This window comes from Dipodomys merriami, unplaced genomic scaffold (assembly GCF_024711535.1).
Source record: "Dipodomys merriami isolate MVZ:Mamm:240054 unplaced genomic scaffold, mDipMer1.0.p SCAF_20, whole genome shotgun sequence".
NCBI classification, from domain to species: Eukaryota; Metazoa; Chordata; class Mammalia; order Rodentia; family Heteromyidae; genus Dipodomys; species Dipodomys merriami.
The window spans coordinates 21,421,794-21,444,178 of NW_027203382.1; the positions used below are offsets into that span (position 1 = coordinate 21,421,794).

The 22,385-nt window shown below is 43.2% G+C and overlaps 1 protein-coding gene across 1 annotated transcript in view; it reads left to right on the forward strand.

Moving 5' to 3' along the window:
* LOC138832927 (serine incorporator 5-like) overlaps positions 1–22,385 on the forward strand; it is a 101,758-nt gene that overhangs the window by 27,780 nt on the left and 51,593 nt on the right. The window contains exon 2 of the mRNA XM_070031188.1: positions 20,778–20,945. Coding sequence (XP_069887289.1) covers positions 20,778–20,945 — 168 coding nt within the window. The remainder of the gene's footprint in view (positions 1–20,777; positions 20,946–22,385) is intronic.

Sequence of the window (22,385 nt, forward strand, 5' to 3'; positions counted from 1 at the left end):
CCAGGATCGCTACAAACAAACAAAACAAGGACATCAAGCCATTTGTGTGTGTATGTGTGAGTATGTGTGTATGTGTTTGGCAGAACTAGTAATAAACTCGGGGCCTCACTTCCTAGGCAGATGCTCTCTGGCTCTCTTGAGCCGTACCTTCAGCCTCTTTCTGGTTGTTTATTTTTGAGGTAGGATCTTGTTTTATGTCCAGGCCAGCCTGGGCTGTGTTCCTCCTACATTGTAGGGATGACAGGCACCACTTCTAGCCATTGTGTTTTCCCCATGACACAGGCCACTTCGCCCAGCCAGTCAGTGGTTGAGAAAGAGATCTCACATATTTATGCCTGGATTGTTGGCTTTGAACCACAACCCCCAAATCTTTGCCTCCTAAGTAGGTAGGATTACAAGCTTAAACTAATATGCCTGGCTTGTGTGCATTTTAAAATATAAGTTTTGCAATTTTTCAGTATGGTAACCTCAGCAGACTTAGGACAATTGGAATGAAAAGATAGTTCCCAAGAGGAGGGGACACTCTAGATCCTGGGGAGCAGCAGGATCAGTCAGGAGGCCCAGGGAACTGGGGAAGGCTGGCCTTTGCCTTTCCTATGGTTTCCATGGGAAAAGCTCTGCTGGGCAAGATGGTTTAGGATTGGCTCGGTTGACTAATTTCAGTGAACTTGTTGTGCAGGGGCTGGATCTGCTTGCCTGTGCCAGAACCTTGATATGGGGGAGAGAGGAATATTGTCTCTTGAGTGGAAGAGCCAGGTAGATGAGTAGTTGGCAGGTTGAGGTTCTGGCTTGGTTGGTTTGCAAAGTGAAAGCTGTACTCACAGCTGGCTCTGGCAGGAGCAGCCTCAGGTTACAAAGCATTGGGAATACAGAAAATAAGAAAAGTTGTTCATTGTATTACATTTTGTTCCTGTGAAATAGGAAACAATGATTTAATTTCAGCATAGACTTCTGGTGCGCATGTGACATAAAAATGGCATAAGGAGCTGGCTGTAAGAACTCCTGGGTTGGAGCTGGTGAGGGAGTGGTTTTTTGGATTTGATCCCCATGTGCTCTATTCAGTATTATTGTCCGGAAAACTTTCAGATTCTGAACTTGCCCATGTTGATGGAAGGTAACTGAGGTCAGAAGTTAAGCAAGGCTTTGTCCCATTGCTGAATAGTCACTTTGGCACTGTGCCCAATCCACTGATGCTTGGTGGGTATTTCCTTAGTACAGTATAGTAGTGTTCCCTCATGTCAAATAGTGTCTTTTTTTTTTTTTTTGGTCAGTCATTGGGCTTGAACTCTGGGCCTGGGCCCTGTCCCTGCGCTCTTCAGCTCAAGGCAAGCGCTCTATCTTGAGCCACAGTGCCACTTCCCGTTTTCTAGTGGTTTATTGGAGATAAGAGTCTCATGGATGTTCCTGCCTGGGCTGGCTTTGAACCTCGATCCTCAGATCTCAGCCTCCTGAGTAGCTAAGATTACAGGTGTGAGCCACCAGCGCCCAGCACAAGTAGTGCCTTAATAGGGCATGAGGCCCAATGCTGGTGGCTCACACCTGAAATCCCAGCTACTCAGCAGGCTGAGATATGGGGTTAAAGGTTCGAAGCCAGCTCATGCAGGAAAGTCTGTGAGACTAACTACTCAGAAAAGGCTGGAAGTGCTGCTGTGGCTCAAGTGGTAGAGCACTAGCCTTGAACACAAAGGGGCTCAGGAACAGCACTCAAGCCCTGAGTTCAAGTCCCAGAACTGGCAGGGGAGAAGAAAAAAAGACACAAGGCTAGGTGCTGGTGGCTCACCCCTGTAATCATAGCTACTCAGGAGGCTGAGATCTGAGGATTTGTAGTTCAAGGCCAGCTGGGACAGCAAAGTCCATGAGACTCTTATCGGTAGAAAACCAGAAGTGGTGCTGTGGCTCAAAGTGGTAGAACGCTAGCCTTGAGCAAAAAAGTTCAGGGATAGCGCCCAGTCACTAAGTTCAAGCCCCATGACTGACCTCTGCGCGCCGCCCCCCCCCCCCCCAAAAAAAAAAGGACATGAAGTTAGGACTATTTTTGTTAAGCTCTTCTTGAAAGTTATTTTGTGATATGCTGCTGATCCACAGTTTTGCCAAGCTTGTCTTCCTCTTTAATATATACCCATAAAATGTATTTTGTAAGTAAAGTAGGTAGCAAGTCAAGTCATATCTTTGTGGAGTGTAGCAAATAAAAAGTCTTAGCGGGGTACCAGTGGCTCAAACCTGTAACCCTAGCTATTCAGGAGGTTGAAACTTAGAGGATTATATTTTAAAGCCAGCCTGGGCTAAAAAGTTCTTGAGACTCCATCTCTAATTAACCAGCAAAAAGGTGGAATAGAGGCATGGCTTAAGTGGTAGAGGAAACAAGCAGAGCAAACAGGCTGAATAATTGTGAGGCTTTGACTTTAAACCCTAGTACCGGAAAAGAAAATCTTAACAGGTCTAGTTCAACCTTAATACTGAAAACATAGCTAGACCAAGATAGTAAAAACAATGGTTAGCTAACATCCCATAGCCCTAGTTAATATGGCAGCATATTTACTTTTCTTTCCCAAGGATATGTTCATTAGCATTATTCTAATTAAAGACATCTAATTAAAGACATCTTCCAGGACTGAATGCTAGTCTGTCATGTTTTCTTTATCTTGTTAGATTGAAGCGGTTTTTGATCTTACTGGAAACTCATTTTCATTATTTGCTACAGAAGGGGCTCTTAAGTGAATAGCAAGGAGAAACTGGTTAAGTGTGTCAAAAGTCATGATTTAAGCACAGACTTCTGAAAGGTGCAGTTTTGAACACTAACTTGGACCTGCTGTTGAGCTTCTTTCAGATGACCTCGTGGGAGCATCTTACATATGGTTCAGATTTCTATTGGGACTCATTGGCCCTCAGTGATGACTAACCACTGAGCCACACTTGGGGGTACCATGAGCTAAGATGCTTTAGAAGTCTTCTAGGGCTCTCTGTTTCTGCTATGAAACAATCCTGCTTCTGTTCTGCTCTGGGCTAATTTATGGCTAATCTTGTTCCATCTCATGTCTGGGCTCTTCAGGACCCTCACTCCTCACTGATCTGTATGCATGGAGTCCACCTTGCTGCCACACCTCTGCCAGCTGACTTCAGCAAACTTTTCCCAGGCCTCCCCACCAAATTAGGATCCTAGTTTTTCCACTTCGTTGTCTTCATTTAGTATCTAAGAGGACAGGCCTAGTGCTGTCTGATTCCTCCCTCTATGTGGAGGGCCTTAATTCAGCTGCCTTGATTCAATCTTCGGGCTACCTGAACACCAAAGCATTGGGTTCCTTGGGGGACAGAAGGAAGGAAGGTAAAGAGACAAGTCCAGTGTCTTCAAAGGAGCCCTGTTTGCTCGGTCCCCATCATTCTACCCAATTGGCTGCAGAAAGGCTAGGTTTGACTCAAATAACAGTAATTAAGATCTGTTTCCTGTACTGCCTCCCCCTTGGGCCTGTTTACCTTGTAGCCCAATAACAGTTCCTTCAGTGTGCACAACAGCCCAGCTTTGAGGCCCACATTTGGTTTTGATGCCAGGGTGCTGGCCTTCACAGTTTAAAGCTGATGGAACATGGCCAATGTGAGCAATGACTTGTTTCATGGAAAAGAATGCCTCCTACCTTAGGTCTGTCCTTTGATTCCATGTTTTCTTTCTTTCTTTCTTTCTTTTTTTTTAAAATGAATTAAAAGTAGGAAAGTAAAGGTTGGATGTGACAGGACTGGTGAGTGACTAGAGTTGTGGTGATCACTATCTGAGGTTATTTTCATTTTTGTTGATATAGTGTTAGAAGCAGGATTCCTGGGTTGTTCATTTGGTCCTCCTTTTTGGGAGGGGAGCAGGGGATAGGATTAAACCCAGGGTCTTACTCAAGGTAAGCAAATGTTCTACCTGAGCCACACCCCCAAGAAGAGTCTGGAATTTTTTGCAAGTATATTTTAAGAACCTTAACAGGCTGCTTCTCAAAAGTTGGAGGGAATTCCATGTGTGTGACAGTTCTCTGCCAGCTGGTACCATCCCCAAATGTGAGCCTTGTCAGATGGGGCGCCTAGGGTTGGTATGATGACCTAGTTCAGAATGTCAAGGAGCTTGACTGACATGAAGCACAGAAATCTGAAATGAGACAGGACCTCTGCAGGGCACAGTCCAGGGCTTGACTTCTAAATGACAATTGACCCAAGTGCACTAACTTTAATCAATGGAATGGCTGTAAAATTCTTACACACGGCCACACCCTTGGGTTCTGCTCCTGTTTACAGTCTCAGGGCCACATGCTTTCTCACCACCCTCCCAGCTCCTGCCTGAGCCACCCCCTCCCCTAGTTTAAACTCACCTATCAGCTAACAGCATAGCTCTAGTAGTTCCACCTCTCTATGGAACCCTATTAAGACTTTGGGCCCACCCATGTAATAAATTCGAATTTTCCTACTTAAATTCGAATTTTCCTACTTCCTTGAGTGTTTCACTTGGTCTCTCACCAGCCCATTTTTCCATGACAAGAAGAAGGTAGAGAATGCTATCTACTGGGTGACTGGGTAGAACTGCAGCTGAAAAAGGCCAGGAACTTGCACTCTTAGCTGGAAGGAATAGCTTATACCTGTGTACTTGTTCCTTCCTTCCTCTTCAAGCTAGAAGTGGGAGGAGATGAATTTCAAAGACGAAAGAAAGAAAGTGTTTTCTCAGCTGCAGGAAACCAGTGGAGCTGTTATTCCAACTCCAAAAGAAAGCTGTCCAATTGACCCTTCATTGTCTCCACCACCCCCCCCCCCCCCCCCCCGCTTTTCATCCGGGAATGTGTTAGGAGGGGTGAAGGTGACCTTGTGGGAATTTGGGGGGGCCTTCCCCTCTTCTCCTTCCCCAGTCTCTGCTCTTGAGCCATTGAACACTGTCTCCATGCAGGCAGAGTGGTGATTTTCCAAACCAGATGCTTTTTATCTTACGCTTCTTCAATTTATGTACTCATTTATATGAAAATGTTAACTTTCTATGTGGCATCTTGTAGCCCCTAAAATGTAAGAATATATGGATTTCTGACTGACATGGACAGTAAAGTGTCTATAGGGTACTCCTTTCATAGAACCCCTTAAAGCTAGACTGCCATCAAAAAAGAAACGCCTTGTCTCTGGACAACAGTGCCTGCTTCTTCAGTGCCTGGGAGTGGCCAGAAGTTTGTTTGTTTTGGTCGGTCATGGGTCTTTAACTCTGGGCCTGGGCGCTGTCCCTCAGCTCTTCAGCTCAAGGCAAGTGCTCAACCACTTGAGCCACAGCGCCACTTCCGGTTTTCTGGTGGTTAATTGGAGATAAGAGTCCCACAGAGGTTCCTGGTTGGGCTGGCTTTGAACTGTGATCCTCAGATCTCAGCCTCCTGAGTAGCTAGGATTACAGGTGTGAGCCACCAGTGCCTGGCTGAGAAGTTTGGGTTTTGGGAAGGCTCCAGAGTAGTGGGTGGAGACTTACTTGCTCCTATACCACAAAAGGTAGGGAAAGGGAGGTGCATCTGAAGGGGACATTGATCTCGGCACACACAGCCTTAGTCACCAGACCACTCAGATTTTTGACTACCCTGGTGTTGGTGCTTTTGTTCATCAACTTTTCATTTTAACTGTGTTGTGATAGAAACTTTTCCAAGTGTGGTAAACACTGTTATTACTTACTGCCTTCTTGCTAGGATCATCAGAGTGTTTAAAATCTATTTGCCATGAATTAATTTAGCTCTTTTGAATTGAGTGGAATGTGGAATCCAGTGAATGAGTGGTTTACACCGGTGTTTTTTTGGGTCCGGTCATGGGGCCTGAACTCTGGGCCTGGGCACTGTCCCTAAGCTCTTCAGCTCAAGGCTCGTGCTCTACCACTTGAGCCACAGCGCCACTTCTGGGTTTTTTCTTTTTGCTTATGTGGTGCTGAGGAATCGAACCCAGGGCCTCATGCATGCAAGGCAAGCGCTCTACCACTGAGCCACCTTCCTAGCCCACCAGTGTGTTTTTTGCTCATCCACTGGTACCCTCTCCTTTCTAGCCTTAGTTCTTTCTCCAGGAAAATGAGAGAACTGGACTAGACTTGAGATTTTCCACCTAGGTTTTCACATATGCCCCAGGTTGGGTTGAACTCTCTAGCTACTGACCTTAATTAAAAATCTACTAGAAAGCCAGTGCCAATGGCTCACACCTGTAATCCTAGCTACTCAAAGGCTGAGATCTGGGGGTTGTGAAGTATCCCAACTTCCTGGTGGGACCCACTATCAGCAAAAAGAGTCACCGACACTCAGTCCATCAGGCTAGGATCTTTATTAGCCGCAGTAACTGCTCTCCCCTATTGACAGTGAAGAACAGCAGCCAAGCTCTCTTACAGCAGGGTTTTAAAGCCACACGCAGGTGGGCAGGTGGTCATATGTGATAGCAAGCAGGTTTAGAGAAGCAGAACTAGCAGTTGGTAATCACAAATAGAGTCTCAATAAGTAAAGCAATAGGTCATGGAAGCAAAGGGTTCCCCCTTTGTTTCAGTCCTGATAAGCGTTTAGTTGACAGTTACCAAAATACATTCCAGGCTTCTTACTTAACACACCCCAAATCAAAGCACCTTCCAGGTTTCCAGTCTCCTGAGTTTCACTGTCATTTACCACACTTAGCCTGTTCAACTCCCTAATTTACTTTGAGTCTCTACTGCTGAGAATTTTCTTCAATAATTAACCTGGAATTTCTTTCTACAAGGAGGTTTTCTGCCTTTAATGTTTGCCCCATTCTTACAATATGTATTGGCAGTTCAGAGGGGATGTGACTAGAAAATAGATTTACAGAATGATGGATAATATTAATTGGAGATAGACCTGGAAGCTTGCAGTCTTAACTGGGAAAGTGGGCTACTAAGCTATGAGGGCACTTAATCCTCCTCTCCCAAGGGAGGAGGGCTCAGAAGAGAGTGAGTTTCCTGTAGCAAGAGGGACTGAGGCCAGACAGCAGGAAGGACTTCCTGCCAGTGAACCATGGCTCAGATGCCCTAATTTTGGTGGGGGTCACCACATCGGTTCAAAACCAGCTTGGGCAAAACGTTTGTGAGAATCTTTGGAAGTGGAGCTGTAGCTCAAGTGGTAGAGTGCTGGCTTGGAACAACAACAAAACAAAACAAAACAATACCCCCCCCCCCCCCCCCAGCACCCGACTTCAAGCCCTAGGACTGGAACAACAACAACAACAAAATCTACTGGAGTATGGCCTTCATGATGGCAGGAACTATACAACTTGCTCCTTGAAGACGAACCCCCTCCCTCCCTCCCATTTAACTGTTTTTCTGAAATTGGTCATAAATCCCCTACCCTGAGGGTGTTAACTAGCCCTGCACATGTGTACTTCACTGACAACTACAACTGTTACCCGGGACAGGAACAAAGACTGTAGTTACAAAGATTTCCAGTGGGGAGCGCCCCCTCCCCCATTGTACCTGCTAAGACCCACCTGGTCCTGTGTCCCTTCTTCATCTGCCCCAGCAGCAAATTCAAACCTTGGGCCAGTTTGCTTAGCCAATCACAATTAAAATATGAGCTGACCTGTGGTGGTCAAACTGCTTATATAAAGAGAACAGAGCTGGGTGCAGGTGGCTCATGCCTGTAATCCTAGCTAGTCAGGAGGCTGAGATCTGAGAATCGCGGTTCAAAGCCAGCCTGGGCTGCAAAGTCTGTGACACTCTTATCTTCAGTTAAACACCAGAAAACCGGAAGTGGTGCTGTGGCTCAAGCGACAGTGCCCAGGCCCCAGAGTTCAAGTCCCACGACCAACCAGGGGGGAAAAAAAAGAAACAGACACCTTGGCTTGGTGGTTCTGGGCTTGAGATTTCTCTTTCCGAAGATGGCTGGTCTAAAATAAAGTTCCTATCTCCCCAAAATAGCCTAGATCTTCCTATAACTGAGGCACTCAAACATTTGTTGTACGGAAATATAACTACATTTTGTAGCAGTATACTGTGCATCTATGTGTCTTCTATATCACATAGAATTTTCTTCGGTAAGTATAGAAATATACTTCCTATGAAGCCCATGAAATGTGGCCCTTCTGAGCACTGAGCTCCTCCTTGCTAGAGCTTTCTGCGAGCAATGAAATGCACTTGTTTCTGTTCCCTATCCCAGAGTGTACTTCATCTCCGTGGCTCTGTGGTTCTGTCACCAGCCTGGAAAGCACTCTGTGGCTTGGCAGGGCTTTTTGGGCTGGCATATGGCACCTCTTAGAAAGGGCTTGCCAGATTTCTCTATTGTAGCATAATCTCCATGACACAGTGAGGCAGATTCGGGGTTTAGTGTTTCAGTAGCTGTTATTTATTTATTTTTATACATACATAGAACAACTGAGATTTTGATGAGAATATTTAAAACTAATTAAAAAATTTAATACCATGAATACTTTCATTTCCTCTCATTTTCTTATACTTTTCCATTTTTTATTACGGTTTTATTTTCTTCCCTTCCTTCTGATCTCCCCTTTGCCAGCCTGATTCTGCTGCAGGTATTTATTACTTAAGTGGGTGCAGATGAGTGTTCCCGCAGCCATGTTTTCTCCTAGTGGTAATAAAGGTACAATGATAGCCTGATTACAAGCATGTGGCAAATGTTTTTATATACACAGAACAGCTTTTTCTACTTTGCTGAGACATTCTCCTCTGAGTTAAGTTCTGGGCCCAGACTATAGGGTGGAAACATAGACAGACTGATTCCATCCATTTTAAATCAGTGGTTCCCAATGGGAGCAGTTCACTGGAGACATTTCTGATGGTTCTCGGTTGAAGTAAGAAGGAGGTTGCTACTGGCTTCTAGCAGAAGGAGGCTGCTGGCCCCCTAGCACTCACAGGTTAGCCCTACAGTGAAGAGCCATCCACAGGACTGACCTGGAGAAAGTTGCTCTTGATCTAGGAATATTTGTTTTCTGTTGAATTGTTAGAATGGGGTGAGGTTACTTGACCCTAAATTCTATAGATTCTTCTCATCAATCTACTAACATGTACAGTGGTCCTCCCCTATCCTTGAGAGCTATGGCAAAGACCCACAATGCATGCCTGAAACCACAGAGTACCAAGCCCGATATATGTGCTATGTTTTTTCCTATGTATATGATAAAGTGTAGTTTGTAAGTTAGGCACAGTAAAAGATTAACAATGATCATAAAATATTGTTCATTATAAATAAAATTATCATTTTAAGAACAATTATCACAATATACTGTGATCAAGGTTATTTAAGACTTCTGAATTGCTTAATTCTGGAAATTTTCATTTAATGCTTTTGGTCTTGGGTTATATTGACTCATAAAGAGAAACTTTTTTTTTTTTTTTTTTTTTTTTTTTTTTTTTTTTTTTGCCAGTCCTAGGGCTTGAACTCTGTCCCTGAGCTTCTTTTGCTCAAGGCTAGCACTCTACCACTTGAGCCACAGCACCACTTCTGGCCTTTTGTGTTTATGTGGTACTGAGGAATCAAATCCAGGGCTTCATCCAGGGCATACTAGGCAGGCCCTTTGCTACTGAGCCACATTCCCAGCCGTCATCTGGAATTTTTTAGAAGGAATGAGCGAAAGCATCCAACTGATGTCTGAGAACAGAAAACTTGATAAACTTTCTTTTGGTGTTAGAAGTAACTCTAACCTTGTGAGAAAAAGTCCCAAAAGAATAGAGTTACTTTTAAACCAAAGGCTACTGGCTGTGGGTGTGTTTCTAGCCCCTTCTTGCCTGCTAACACTTGGTTCTGATGGCCTAAACTGCACTTTTTGTGGAAACATGATAGAGGGTGGAAACTAGCATGTTCTAGAATATTGATAACTCTAAGAGAAATCACTTGCAGGAAACTCCTGTTTCTGCCCTCATGATCCTGGATCCTTCCTGCTGGAATCACTGTGACGGCCTTGTGACTTAGGGATCCTCTGATGTCAGAAAGAAAATATAAGAAACAAAAGGGCTGGGAAGGTGGCTCAGTGGTAGAGCGCTTGCCTTGCATGCATGAAGCCCTGGGTTCGATTCCTCAGCACCACATAAGAAAAAAGCCAGGAGTGGCGCTGTGGCTCAAGTGGTAGAGCGCTAGCCTTGAGCTGAAGAGCTGAGGGACAGCGCCCAGGCCCAGAGTTCAGGCCCCACGACTGGACCCCCCCCCCCCCCAAAAAAAAAAGAAAAATACAAGAGTTTATTTCTGGGCTGTATAGTTACATAACAATAGCTTATCTTTCATGTTTGAGTGCTGGTCCCTACTCCCCACTTTGGTGTGGTGCTAGGGATTAAACTCAGGGTCTTGGGGATGCTAGGTAAGTGTTCTACGTACCCCTCAATATACCTCTAGCTATCATTTCATTTTTAATTACTTCATATTCTGTTGAATAGAGGTTTATTTCTATCAGGTAAATTCTAAAGGTAGTGGAAGGGTTAAGTAATTATGTTTTTGTTTGTGATAAGAAATAGGTGACAAAATATAGATCTTTATCATATGTAAGTGGGCAGCACAGGGAGAATTCTTATTTTTCTTAGGCCTCAGTTACAGTGATACAACATGCTTTTTTTCCCCTTCTAATCTCACAGATGAAGTAGGTTTCATTTATGTACTGTCTGATTCATTTAACAAATATTTGAGTGCTTGCCACCTACAAGATGGAACAGGAATGCTGTTTTGTTTTCCTCCCAAATAGAAACTTGTGGTAACGTTTTTCTAATTATAAGATATGTGTGTTGTAGAACTCAGAAAATACAGAGCAGCATAATCACTCGTACTCTTATGACTCTTAATTACATTGACATATTTATATCTTTCTGGAGTTTTTTGTTATTGTTGATCAGTGTCTTATTAAATTTTTATCCCAAAGGCTGCTTTATTCTTCGCTAGTTGTTATTATTTTCAGTTAATACAGTGGAACATCCCACAACATTCCCTGTATATCTGGAATAATCACTTCAGTGGCTGCATATAATTTTTTTCTTATGGAAATTATAGAAAAATCTTGAATTTTATATTGTTTTAATTTTAAAAATTTATTATTAAGTAGTTGTACCAAGAGGCTGCCAATTCAATAAGTCAAGTTATAAGTATACTACATATTGATCAATGTCACTCCTGCCATTGTTCTTCCCATTTCCCCCTCCCATCCCTACCCTCAAGTTATGTAGTTTCCCTAATGTACACTGAATACAATGAATACCATAATCTAAGTAGTGTACTCTCTTTAGGGCGTCTAAGTTTCCTTTATCCTCCTCTGTTTTCTCTTCTTTTTGTGGTATGGGGATTTGAACTTAGAGCCTCAAGCTTGCTAGACAAGTGCTATACTACTTGAGCCTAACCCCTACTCCCTCTTTCTCTTCTTAAATAACATGCAGATGGTTTTATTTATTCTGTTTATCTATTATCTGTTTTTGTTGTTGTTGTTGTCTTGCTTTTTGCTTTTCTTTCTTAGTGAAGATAGAAACAAAGTCCTTGACTCACTGTATTACCAAAAACAAATGCTGTATATAGCAGATATAGAATTTAATAGATTGGCTGAGTAAGTGACTGGCCTGAGTTTTCATACAGACTTTGGAACTGGGCTTTTAATACAGGACAGGACTTGGTGGGAAGGTAGGAAGCTTAGTTCCTGATGGTTGAACAGCTTGACATAAGGCTCGGGAATTTTCCCTGTCCTCTGTAGCTAGAAGGGAGACGACATCTTCAGATATCCCAACTGCTTGTACATACAAGGTAGGAAGAAAACCTGCTTTTCTTCTTTCTCCTAGCACAATGATCCTCCCTCTAGAGAAAATCAAGATCAGAGGCTGATTTCGGGCAGTGTGATCCATCTTGTTTACTCACGTATGCCAGCCAACAGAGAGTAGAGCATAGTGGCAGTGTGCCAGATTTAAACCCTGGCTCTGCCACTCTCCAGCTTTGTGACCTTAAGTTGCCTATACTGTCTGAGCTCTGGGTATATCTTTCTTAAACAGAAATGATGATGATGGATAGCAGTAATTTTCTTCGACACTTGAAGAGTATAAGAGGTTAACAAGTACTAACTGTTGTTAGCTAATAATACTATAAAGTAAGCTATATTTGTTTATCTGGGATAAACATACTGTAAGCCCCTATTAAGGAACTTTCCTGTGTGTGGGGGTGTTTCTAGGACACAATCATTTTATGATTGGCACTAGTTCATGCTGTAAGACTCCTTTATTGGCAGGGGACTTTGTTCATGCTCTCATTTTAGTCCTGTCATTCCATTGTTCACCTACTGGGAAAGGATGGTGCCTGGCACCGTGGCAGCACCCTTACCCTAATCTCTGCTCTTGAGAAGTGATCTCTGAGCTTTAGCTGAGGAAAAAGCTGTAAAAGGTTGGTTAGGAGCTGTAGGTTATTGAAAGCAGAATAAATCATTCATTTCCTCTCTGCCAACCTTAGGGACCTCAAAGGTAACCCCAAAGCCTTATCTTAGAAACAGGAAGGAAGTGACACTTATTCAGAACAGGTGATGTTGTATACTACTGAATGATGAGGAATGTAAATGTAGTTTCAGCATAGAGAACATTCTGTTTTATGTCTTGTCCATTTTTCTTCGATTTCTCTGATGTTGTAACCCCCTAGCATGTCTAGGGACCCCTGCTTCTAGCAGCTAAACAAGTTCTACCACTGATTGACACCTCTAGTCAGTATTACCATTCTTCCCCCTCCCCCACCCCACCTTCCCAGTCCTGGGGCTTGAACTCTTGAGTTTGGGTATTGTCCCTAAGCTCCTTTTGCTCAAGGCTAGCCCTCTACCACTTGAGCCACAGACCCACTTCTGGCTTTTTCTGTGATTAATTGGTGATGAGTCTCACAGACTTTCCTGCCTTGGCTGGCTTTGAACCATGATTCTTGGATCTTAGCCTCCTGAGTAGCTTGGATTACTACAGTCATGAGCCATTGATGCCCTGCAGTCCTCCTCCTCCTCCTCCTCCTCCTCCTCCCTCCTTTTCTTCCTCCTCCTTCCCCTTCCCCTTCTCCTCCTTCTTCTTCTCCCTGTCCTCTTCCTCCTCCACCTCCTCCTCCCTCCTCCTCCTCCTCCTCCTCCTCCTCCTCCTCCTCCTCCTCCTCCTCCTCCTCCTCCTCCTCCTCCTCCTCCTCCTCCTCCTCCTCTTCCTTTTCTTTTCGGTAGGTTATGGGGCTTGAACTCTGGGCCTGGGCGCTGTCCTTGAGCTCTTCAGCTCAAGGCTAGCACTCTACCACTTGAGCTACAGTGCCACTTCTGGTTTTCTGGTGGTTTATTTCCTGATCGGGCTGGCTTTACACCGCAATCCTCAGATCACAGTCTTCTGAGTAGCTAGGATTACAGGTGTGAGCAACCAGTGCCCAGCGAGTATTAATTACCATTCTTGGCAAAAATTTCTTTATGTTTTTCCTCAGCTTTACTAGGGCTTTTATGTTGCTAGAAATTAGAGAAAAGGGCCTGAAGAAGGTGTCAGATTTGAAGATTTCTCTGGTAGAAGTGGGGTTTGAACTCAGGGCTTTACGCTTGCTAGAAAGTGCTCAACCATTTAAGCCACACCTGGCCCAAATTTAAGAATTCCTTTTAAATATACATTCAAATGAACTGGAATATCCAGGAACCTCAGAGAGTACTAATTTCAGCATTGGTGTTTCCTGAACTGTTGAGGCCTTTACACACCTCAAACCTAAGCCCTGAACCTGGAAATGGGACCCATGTTTGGGATGGTTCTTGCGATGAGTGTTTTATATAGTCCTTTGCCTTCAGTTCATGGAAGGAATGTGTTGCTGGGGGTATTATACATGTGGGTTATCACCCCACCACATTGACAAGACATCATGCAGAACATAGGCACAGAACATCACAGTCATGCTCATAGCTGCTGGCAATGCCTGAGGATGTTTTGAGCAGTTCCACTGTGAGCTTTGCTTCTCTTGAATCCATTCTCTCTCTTCCTTGCTTTTCTTGCTTTGGAGTTGACTCCATATGCTTGGCTGCTGCTATGTTTTTCAGCATTTAAAAATTCATGGCTGATGGATATGTTCCTTTACTTTTTTTCCCCTTCCTTCTTTGATAGAATCCTACTATATAGAATCCTACTATGAGGCTGGCTTTGAACTCACTATGTAGCCCAGAATGGCCTCAAACTCATGATTGTGCTATCTCAACCTCCTGAGTGCTAAGATTACAGGTGTTTATCACCAGAAGAATATGACACAGATGCTTCCTATGCTTCCAGCAGAGAGCACTTACTGATCAATGCCTGTTCCCTGCTTAGACTCCTCTTAAACCCAGAGCTGCAGATAGCCACCCATGTCAGGTGGATATGGGATGGACCATCCAGTGTCTGCTGGGCTCCATCAAATTACAAAAGGAAAGCCAGGACAAAAAGCCAGTATCAGAACCCAGGTTCTCTGGTTTTCAGACCAGAGTGCTTTCCTACCACTGTGTCCCTCCTGCCTGTTGCAGTCTTTAAAACCTGGAACTGTGCAAGAAACTTAAGAAGGAGAGAAAAATGACTCTTACAAATAAGGGACCTGTGTGTGCCCATGCTTATTCAGTGACTCCTGTTGGCTTTCTGCCTGATGCCTGACTATTTCCACTTGGTTATGTTGCCTCCTGGGATGTAGGTAATACAGATATTGTGCTTCCTTTTTACTTAGCCAGATTACCTGTAGTCACTGGCAGCCCTAATGGTTCTGTGATCATTTTCTCAGTCCTTGGAAGGAGGTCTGTGGGGAAGCCAGGGCAGGGAAGTGACACTTAGTCTTTGTGTAATGTGTTTGGATGGTGGAATGGAAGAACCAAAGGAACAGTATGGGGATGCCCAGTGTCAGATAGTAGTGAGCAGCTGGCTTATGTTTTCATTTTGTCTCTGCACAGGTGAAGGCCTTTTATTTATGAAAGGCTTTGCCGTTTGTGCCCTTGCTGTTTGTAGTTAGTGGGGGTGGGGTGAAGCATGTGGGTAGAGAGGCTTTTTGGAGGAAAGACTTTTCTTTAGGGGAGAGGAAGGTTCTTTAGAAGGGAAGAAAGTTGTATAACTCCATACCACATTTGCAAGAGTATCCATAGCAATATCTTCAACCCTCATGCCAGATTTCTCTTTTATTTCTATTTCAACAGTAAGAGGGCTGGGAAGGGGTCTCAGTAGTAGAGCACTTGCCTTGCATGCTGAGGCCCCAGGTTCGATTCCTCAGCACCACGTAAGCAGAAGAAAAATAAGCTGGAAGTGGCGCTGTGGCTCAAGTGGTAGAGCACTAGCCTTGAGCTGAAGAGCTGAGGGACAGCACCCAGGCCCAGAGTTCAGGCCCCACAACCAGACCCCAAAACAAAATCAAAACAAAACAAACCTGAAGTAGATTTCTCCCTCCCCCTGTCACAGGTGACCACTGAATAGCTTTTTCTATCTCCACAGCACCCCATGGAACTGTGTGCATGTGTAGAATACATTGGGGCACAGGAGCTGTATGAGTTGGCTAGGGCTTCCAGAATAAACTATCAATAACCATGTAGCTTCGACAATGGAAGCTGAGTCTCTCATTTGGAGGGTAGAGATCCAAGAGCATGGTGTTGGCAGGGTTAGTTTCTTCTAAGGCCTTTCCTTTGCTTATAGCTAGCTGGCTACTTCTCCATGTGTTCTTATATGGAGTTCCTATATGGGTATCTGTGTCCTCTTCTTTTTCTACAAGGACTATCCCAGTTACTTAGCCTTATTGGTTTCTTTAAATACCCTGTCTCCCTATATAGTCACATTCTGAGGTACTGAGAGTTAGTATTTCAACATATAAATTGCTTGTTAATAATGACTTTTACATAAGATGTGAATTCTGCTCATAAATACTGATTTCATCTTTTTAGAAACATTTCATTGTATAGATGGCCCAGAATTTATTTAACCCTCATCCTTATATAGATGAAAAATAAGGCTTTTTCCAATGTTTGTACCTAAATTACTCTGCCCTTGTGGAAATGTATCATCAGGACGAACTTCTAGAATGACTTGAAAGCATTGACCTCCAGAGATTATCTGACCTCTTTTTTGGGGAGGAGGGAATAGTTCTTGGGATTGAACCTAGGGCTTTATGCCTGTAGACAAGTGGTCTACAACTGAGCTACACCCTTAGCACCCACCCCCACCTCTCCCTTCTGAGTAGAAGGGAGTGTGCAGCTTGTGTAAATTGGAGCCCTTGGAGCCCTTAATCCTCTTTGTGACATAATTTTAGCGAGCTGTTCAGAGTGCAGCTGGCAGTTGGTGGTGATGGCCCCAGGGAGTGGGATTGCCAGTGTTTTGTTTGAGGAGTGGTGCTGTCATTATTTTACCATGCATTATTCATCCAGCTTCCATTTGTTCAGGCAAGATGAGCAGGCACTGTTTAGTTCGTCTTATTATTATTTTAAACATTGGCTTTTTAAAAAAAAGCAGTTTTAGGTTCACAGTAAATGTGAGCAGAAAATACCGAGATGTCCTATATACTCAAATCTGACATATACAACCTCCACCATGGTCACCTTCCTCCAGCCTGGGACATTTGTTACATGGTGAGCCTACACTAACACATCTTCATCTCCCAGAGCCTGTGGTTTACTCCAAGGTTCACTTTTAGTGCTGTACCTCCTACATTTATTTGTTTTCTAAGCCTTGAATTGTTTAGCAAAAGACATCCTCTGGAGCCAGGCACAGCAAGTTGCTGTGTTCTTTTCTCCAAGCCTGTGATATTCCTGGAGTTAGGACACCCAGCAATTGATTTCCAGTTTTGAAGGGAAAGGTCCAGGTGAGTGATTCTAAGCTATGTTCTTCCAGAACCAAATAGTGAGTCAGCTTGACTGGAAGACTTTCCAGGAATGCTCACACAAACATTTCCCTTGTGGATACTGTTTTGAATTTCCATCTGGTATATAGTAGTATTTACTTTATGCTCTTGGTTATTGGCAGTTTGCTTTGAGGAGTAATGACACACATACACATATATCTTTTAATTTTGGGGATGTTGGGTTTACATACACTACTTTGCCTACTCCTCCTAGCTGCCTTGCCTACCCCCAGCTCACAGTATAATATGTGTATGTATGTATGTACATGTATATATTTTGATAAATATGACATATCATACTCTTTTACTATATAGGGTAAAGTGAACTTTGAAAAATGTAATCTATACAGTGACATAAGGCTTTAATGAGGAGTAGGATCAACTAGTGTGTCTTTATTTTCACATTTTCCATGATCACATCCCTTCTCACTGTTTATTTGCCTTTAAATGTTTGTATCTACTCATTTTCCCTTCTGTGGTGATAGGAAGTTTAAGTATTGATTCCTTGATGAGAAACTTCTATTATGGGAGGTATTAGCTTTCTGTCACTGTAACAAATATTGGAAGTAATAAACTTATAAAGAGAAAATGCTTATTTTGGCTCACCATTGTGGAGATTCCAGGCCATGATTAGGTGGCCCTGGTACTTTAGGCCTGTGATGAAGCAGCATATCACGACTGGAGCATATGGCAGACTAAACTACTCACCTCATGACTGGGAAGCAAAAGAGAACAAGAAGGGAGCCAGGGTCTCCCAGTTCCCTTCACTGACCTCTCACTAGGCTCTATCTCTTAAAGTTTTCACCACCTTTTCGTAGCTCCATAATGGGACCAAGCTTTTACTTTGGGAGGACACTTAAGATCTAAGCGATGTGCTCTGCTTCTTAAATATTTTCTATTCCTAAGTAGGATATCACATTTAAAATTGAAATATAGTAAGAAAAGTTACCTGTGGCCTTGGCTTAAGAGTAACCAGTGAAGGAAGATAATTGGGAAAAGTTTGAGGAGGCCGAGGAAGGACAGCCCAAAGAGTCAAGCCAGCTGGGGAGAATGTGTATTTGAGAGAAAGTTGGGCATGTGTATCTGAAAAGATAAATTAAATTGGAGATTAAAAATATGTATGAATGAATTACAAGGAGGATTTAGCCTGTACAAATACAAGCAGTAGTTTAGGATTTCATATGTGTGATCCTTTGGTTCAGCCTGAGTAAAATTTATTTTACAAAGCAGTGGCCTAGTCTTAGAAATCAGGAGCCGTCCTTTGAGCCATGCACGGTGGTTCATGCCTGTAATTCCAGCTGTTGGAGAAACTAAGACCTGAAGGATTACTTTGAGGCTAGCCTGGGCAAAATGTTTTCAAGATATCAAATCAACTAAAAATTTAAAACTGTGGGGCATAGTGACTCATGACTGTCAAATCAGCTATGTGGGAAGCAATACGTAGAATCACAGTTTTAGGCAAAAATGCAAGACATTATTCAAAAGGTAACTAAAGCATCAGGAACTGATGGCTCATACCTATAATCCTACCTACTCAGGAGTCTGAGAGCTGAGGATTGTGATTTGAAGCCAGCTTGTGCTAGAAAGTTCATGAGATTCATTTCCAGTTAACCATTAAAAAGCTGCAACGGGAGCTTTGGTTCAAGTGATAGCACATTAGCCTTGAGCAACAAATAAACAAACAAAAAGCTCAGCAGTACCCAGAACCTGAGTTCAAGCCCTAGGACAGGCAAGAAAAAAAAAAGACAAGCCTAAAGCAAAAAGTGCTAGTGTGTGGCTCAGGTGGTAGAGTACCTGCGTAGAAAGTTTGAGGCCCTGAGTTCAAACTTAAAAAAAAAAAGTGGCTTGTATTACTGATGTAAACGAGAGGGAAGACGTTAGCAAACTCTGAGGTAGAAAATTAATACTGAACGACAAAGGGCTCAAATGGTGGCTGTTTCATGAAATGAATAAGACAGCTTGGGAAATGACAAGATTTCTAAACCTTACAGCATTATAATTTGTTATCTTACCTGTAAACCTATAATATAGTTTCATTACATGTTATATTTATAATGTAGTATTTTAACCAATGCTTGTTTTGAAGCTTTGCAAAGGCCCTAACTTTGATGTAAATTCTTATTAAGAAATTGAACTGTATGACTTCAGTTTGCTATGGAATATAGTGTTAGTCCACCCAGATTTGGTTGTAATGACAACCAGGATAATCCCTTGTGAAATTCCTTAATGGTTACTGTAGGTCCTTCCCACACAGCATGTATATCAAGTGAGAACATCTAAGGAGAGTCCAGGAGACTGTAAGCCTAAGTCCTTTTACCATCTCTGCTTTATAAATGAGGAGACAGAGACTTAAAAGGATTAATAACTTACTCAATGGTAGGTAGCAAGCTTGGGTACAGACTTGACAGTGTAACTTTGTGCCTTAGCTGCTAATCCTATGATCTACTATGTTATACTGTATTAAAGACCTAGTTTTCCCCAAATAAGAGGTGAATATAGTGATAGTTGTGCAGCAGGAGTTCTGTGACTCTGCTGGGCCCATGCCCCACTGACCAGCCTAGGAAGCTTACCCTTAGAGACACGAGGTTTTGATAAATAGTGTGTTTTGGGCTTCAGGTTGCAGACTTCCATTGTGTCCTCTAAAGATTAAGAACTATGTAAAGCCCTGGCCATCCCAGCATGTTTTGAGGCTCATACAGTTTTGTTTTTGTTGTTGTTATAGTTGGCGGCTCAATTTTATCAGGTCCTGTTCTTGAGTCCAATTCCTTGTTTTTCTTGTTCTTCTTCCCTTTGTCATTTGTCAAGTTCTTTCCTTCTTTTCTTCCTGTTAGCCATTCCCAGAAATCTTTTTTTTTGGCTGAAGAGCAATGATTGTGGTACTTCTAATGAATTGTGCCTTTCCTGTTTATTATTGGCCATCTCCCAAGCCATTAAATGCTCATTAAAGACCAGTTCTGGAAAGCTATGTCATCACTCTCTAAACTCCTCTGTGTGCCCTGTGGTCAGGGTGCCTAGAAGGATCGTCAGCTTGTGTATTGAAAGGTTGGCTTGCCTAAGGCTGGGGTGAATGTCTATAAAGTAATAGCTTAGTACATGATGTCAGCTTGTTCTTCTAAAGTTTAATGCAACTCTATACTACCTTAAGGAAGACCACACAAGTAAAGGTCCTAGTGCCCTGACTTCACATGCCAGTTTTAGTCTGGACTTTCCCATTCCTCTCTGGGTGGAGATAAATCTGGGGGCTCCCATTGTACTTTCCTTGAGTTTAGTGTTGCAGGAATAGCTCAGTAAAACTCAAGAAAGCTCTTTACTTACATTTACCTGTCTATTATAAAAGATATAAATATAAATATATAAATGAACAGCCTGTTAAAGAGGTCCATAGGCTGAGGTTCAGAAGTGTTAGAAGCTCAGGAGCATCCATTCCCAGGGGCATGTATATACCGCTCAGTAGCTTGGGAACTATGAATCACGGGGGAAGGGGGCTAAATGTTCCAACCCTTCAAGTCACACAGCTGATTTCCTGGGACAACCAGCCCTCATCCCCATGTGACCTGGGGAAGTCATCAAAGGTCATCATTAGCATAAACTCAAATGTGGTTTAAAGGGGTTCATTATAAATAACAAAACCCTTTGGGAGTATAAGAGGAGGCACAAAAATAGAGGGACAAAGGACAAACAAATGCAGCAATGGTACTCCTTGGCCACTGTGTTAAAAATGAACTATGTAACTTGTGGGTGGGGATGGGAAGGAAAAACTGGGAGAAAGCAAGGGAAATGTTGACATTGTCCAAAAAGAAATGTTCACTTTACCTGACTTATGTAACTGTAACTCCTCCATACATGGCCTATATAATAACCAAAAAATAATAATAAAAATGTGAAATACCACTTTCCATGGAAAAATCCAGTGGCTTTAGAAACTTTAGTGCTAAGAACCTGGCATAAAGACCAAATAAGCATTTCTTGCTAAGTCACAATACCACACTCTGAGAGTATGTTTGTGTCCTTTTCTAGTTGGCCTGCTGCTGTGGGTCTGCTGGCTGCTCCCTCTGCTGCGGTTGCTGCCCCAAGGTCCGACAGTCCAGGACGACCCGCTTCATGTACGCACTCTACTTCATCCTGGTGGTCTGCCTCTGTTGCATGATGATGTCGCCCAGCGTGGCCAAGCAGGTGAAGGAGCACGTAAGTTTGCCTCTTCTCTGTTCTTCCTATTGCTGATGTTTGATGAGTGTGTGGAAAATGTGAGTTACAGGACAGAGTTCCATGCCGCCATGCTTTGAGGAATACTTATTCTCTCTGAAATTTCCTGAAGCCTCTCTATTACTTTCTGGCCAAGCAGGTAAGCCATTCAAACTTTGATCTTTAGTAGTGATCTGGAGGCAGTCTGATGCTGTTGGTAGGGAATGTGTGTGTCAGAGGGCTGTGGGTTTTGTCTTTGCTGTGTTTATAGTTGTTCTGATGAACTGTACAGACTTTGTTTATACACCAGTACATTTTTCCTTCATCATAAGAATGTCTGCCAGTATTCAAGTAGCAGCTGTTAGAAACAATTTGCCCATTTTGGAAAGGATGATACAAGTTAGTTTGGAGAGAGGTCTGTCTCAAGGGGTAATTGTAGATTTTTACACATTTCTTGGGCAGTGTGTACAAATACATGATACTCATGGAAACAGACAGAGAATCTTTTCCTGTAATTTCCTCTCTTCTTTTAGAATACTCCTCTTGATCAGATTAGGGGTGTGTGTGTGTGTGTGTGTGTGTGTGTGTACATGTGTGTGCAGTGTGTACAAATACATGATACTCATGGAAACAGACAGAGAATCTTTTCCTGGAATTTCCTCTCTTCTTTTAAGATTAGGTGTGTGTGTGTGTGTGTGTGTGTGTGTGTGTGTGTGTGTGTGTGTGTGTGTGTGTGTGTGTGTGTGTGTGTGTGTGTGTGTGTGTGTGTGTGTGTGTGTGGAAACAGACAGAGAATCTTTTCCTGGAATTTCCTCTCTTCTTTTAAGATTAGGTGTGTGTGTGTGTGTGTGTGTGTGTGTGTGTGTGTGTGTGTGTGTGTGTGTGTGTGTGTGTGTGTGTGTGTGTGTGTGTGTGTGTGTGTGTGTGTGTGTGTGTGTGTTGGTCTTGAAGAAGTCCAATAATATCATTCCTTTTTCTTCTCTATTCTGAATAGAAACTAACATGGGAGCAAGGAGATGACAAACCTCACAGCCATTCCTTGTAAAGTGATGTGAGACAATGTGGCTGTGTCTGCAGTGAGGTGGTCCTCCTCTTCCTGACTTTCCAGACTGGGCACTGTCAGCATAAAGCATGGCAGACTATCTGCCTGGGCACCCATTGATGGGGAAGAGAACAGCAGCAGCAGCAGCAGCATTCTGATGAAGACAGCTCTCATCCCAGGGAACTTGAGAGGAGAACCTAGCTATTCAAGCCCCACCTCCCTTAGAGAATTACCACTTATCCCTCTACCCTCCCAAGCAGTAAGGATCGAGCAGTAAGGAGATGGAGAGAAGCCAGGAGCAGGCCCTAATGATACTGTGCTTCCCCTTGGTGAAGAACTGCTCCTGGGAAGACCATCTCCCCCACCCGGTGCTGACATTATGACTGTGTTAAATATGTTCA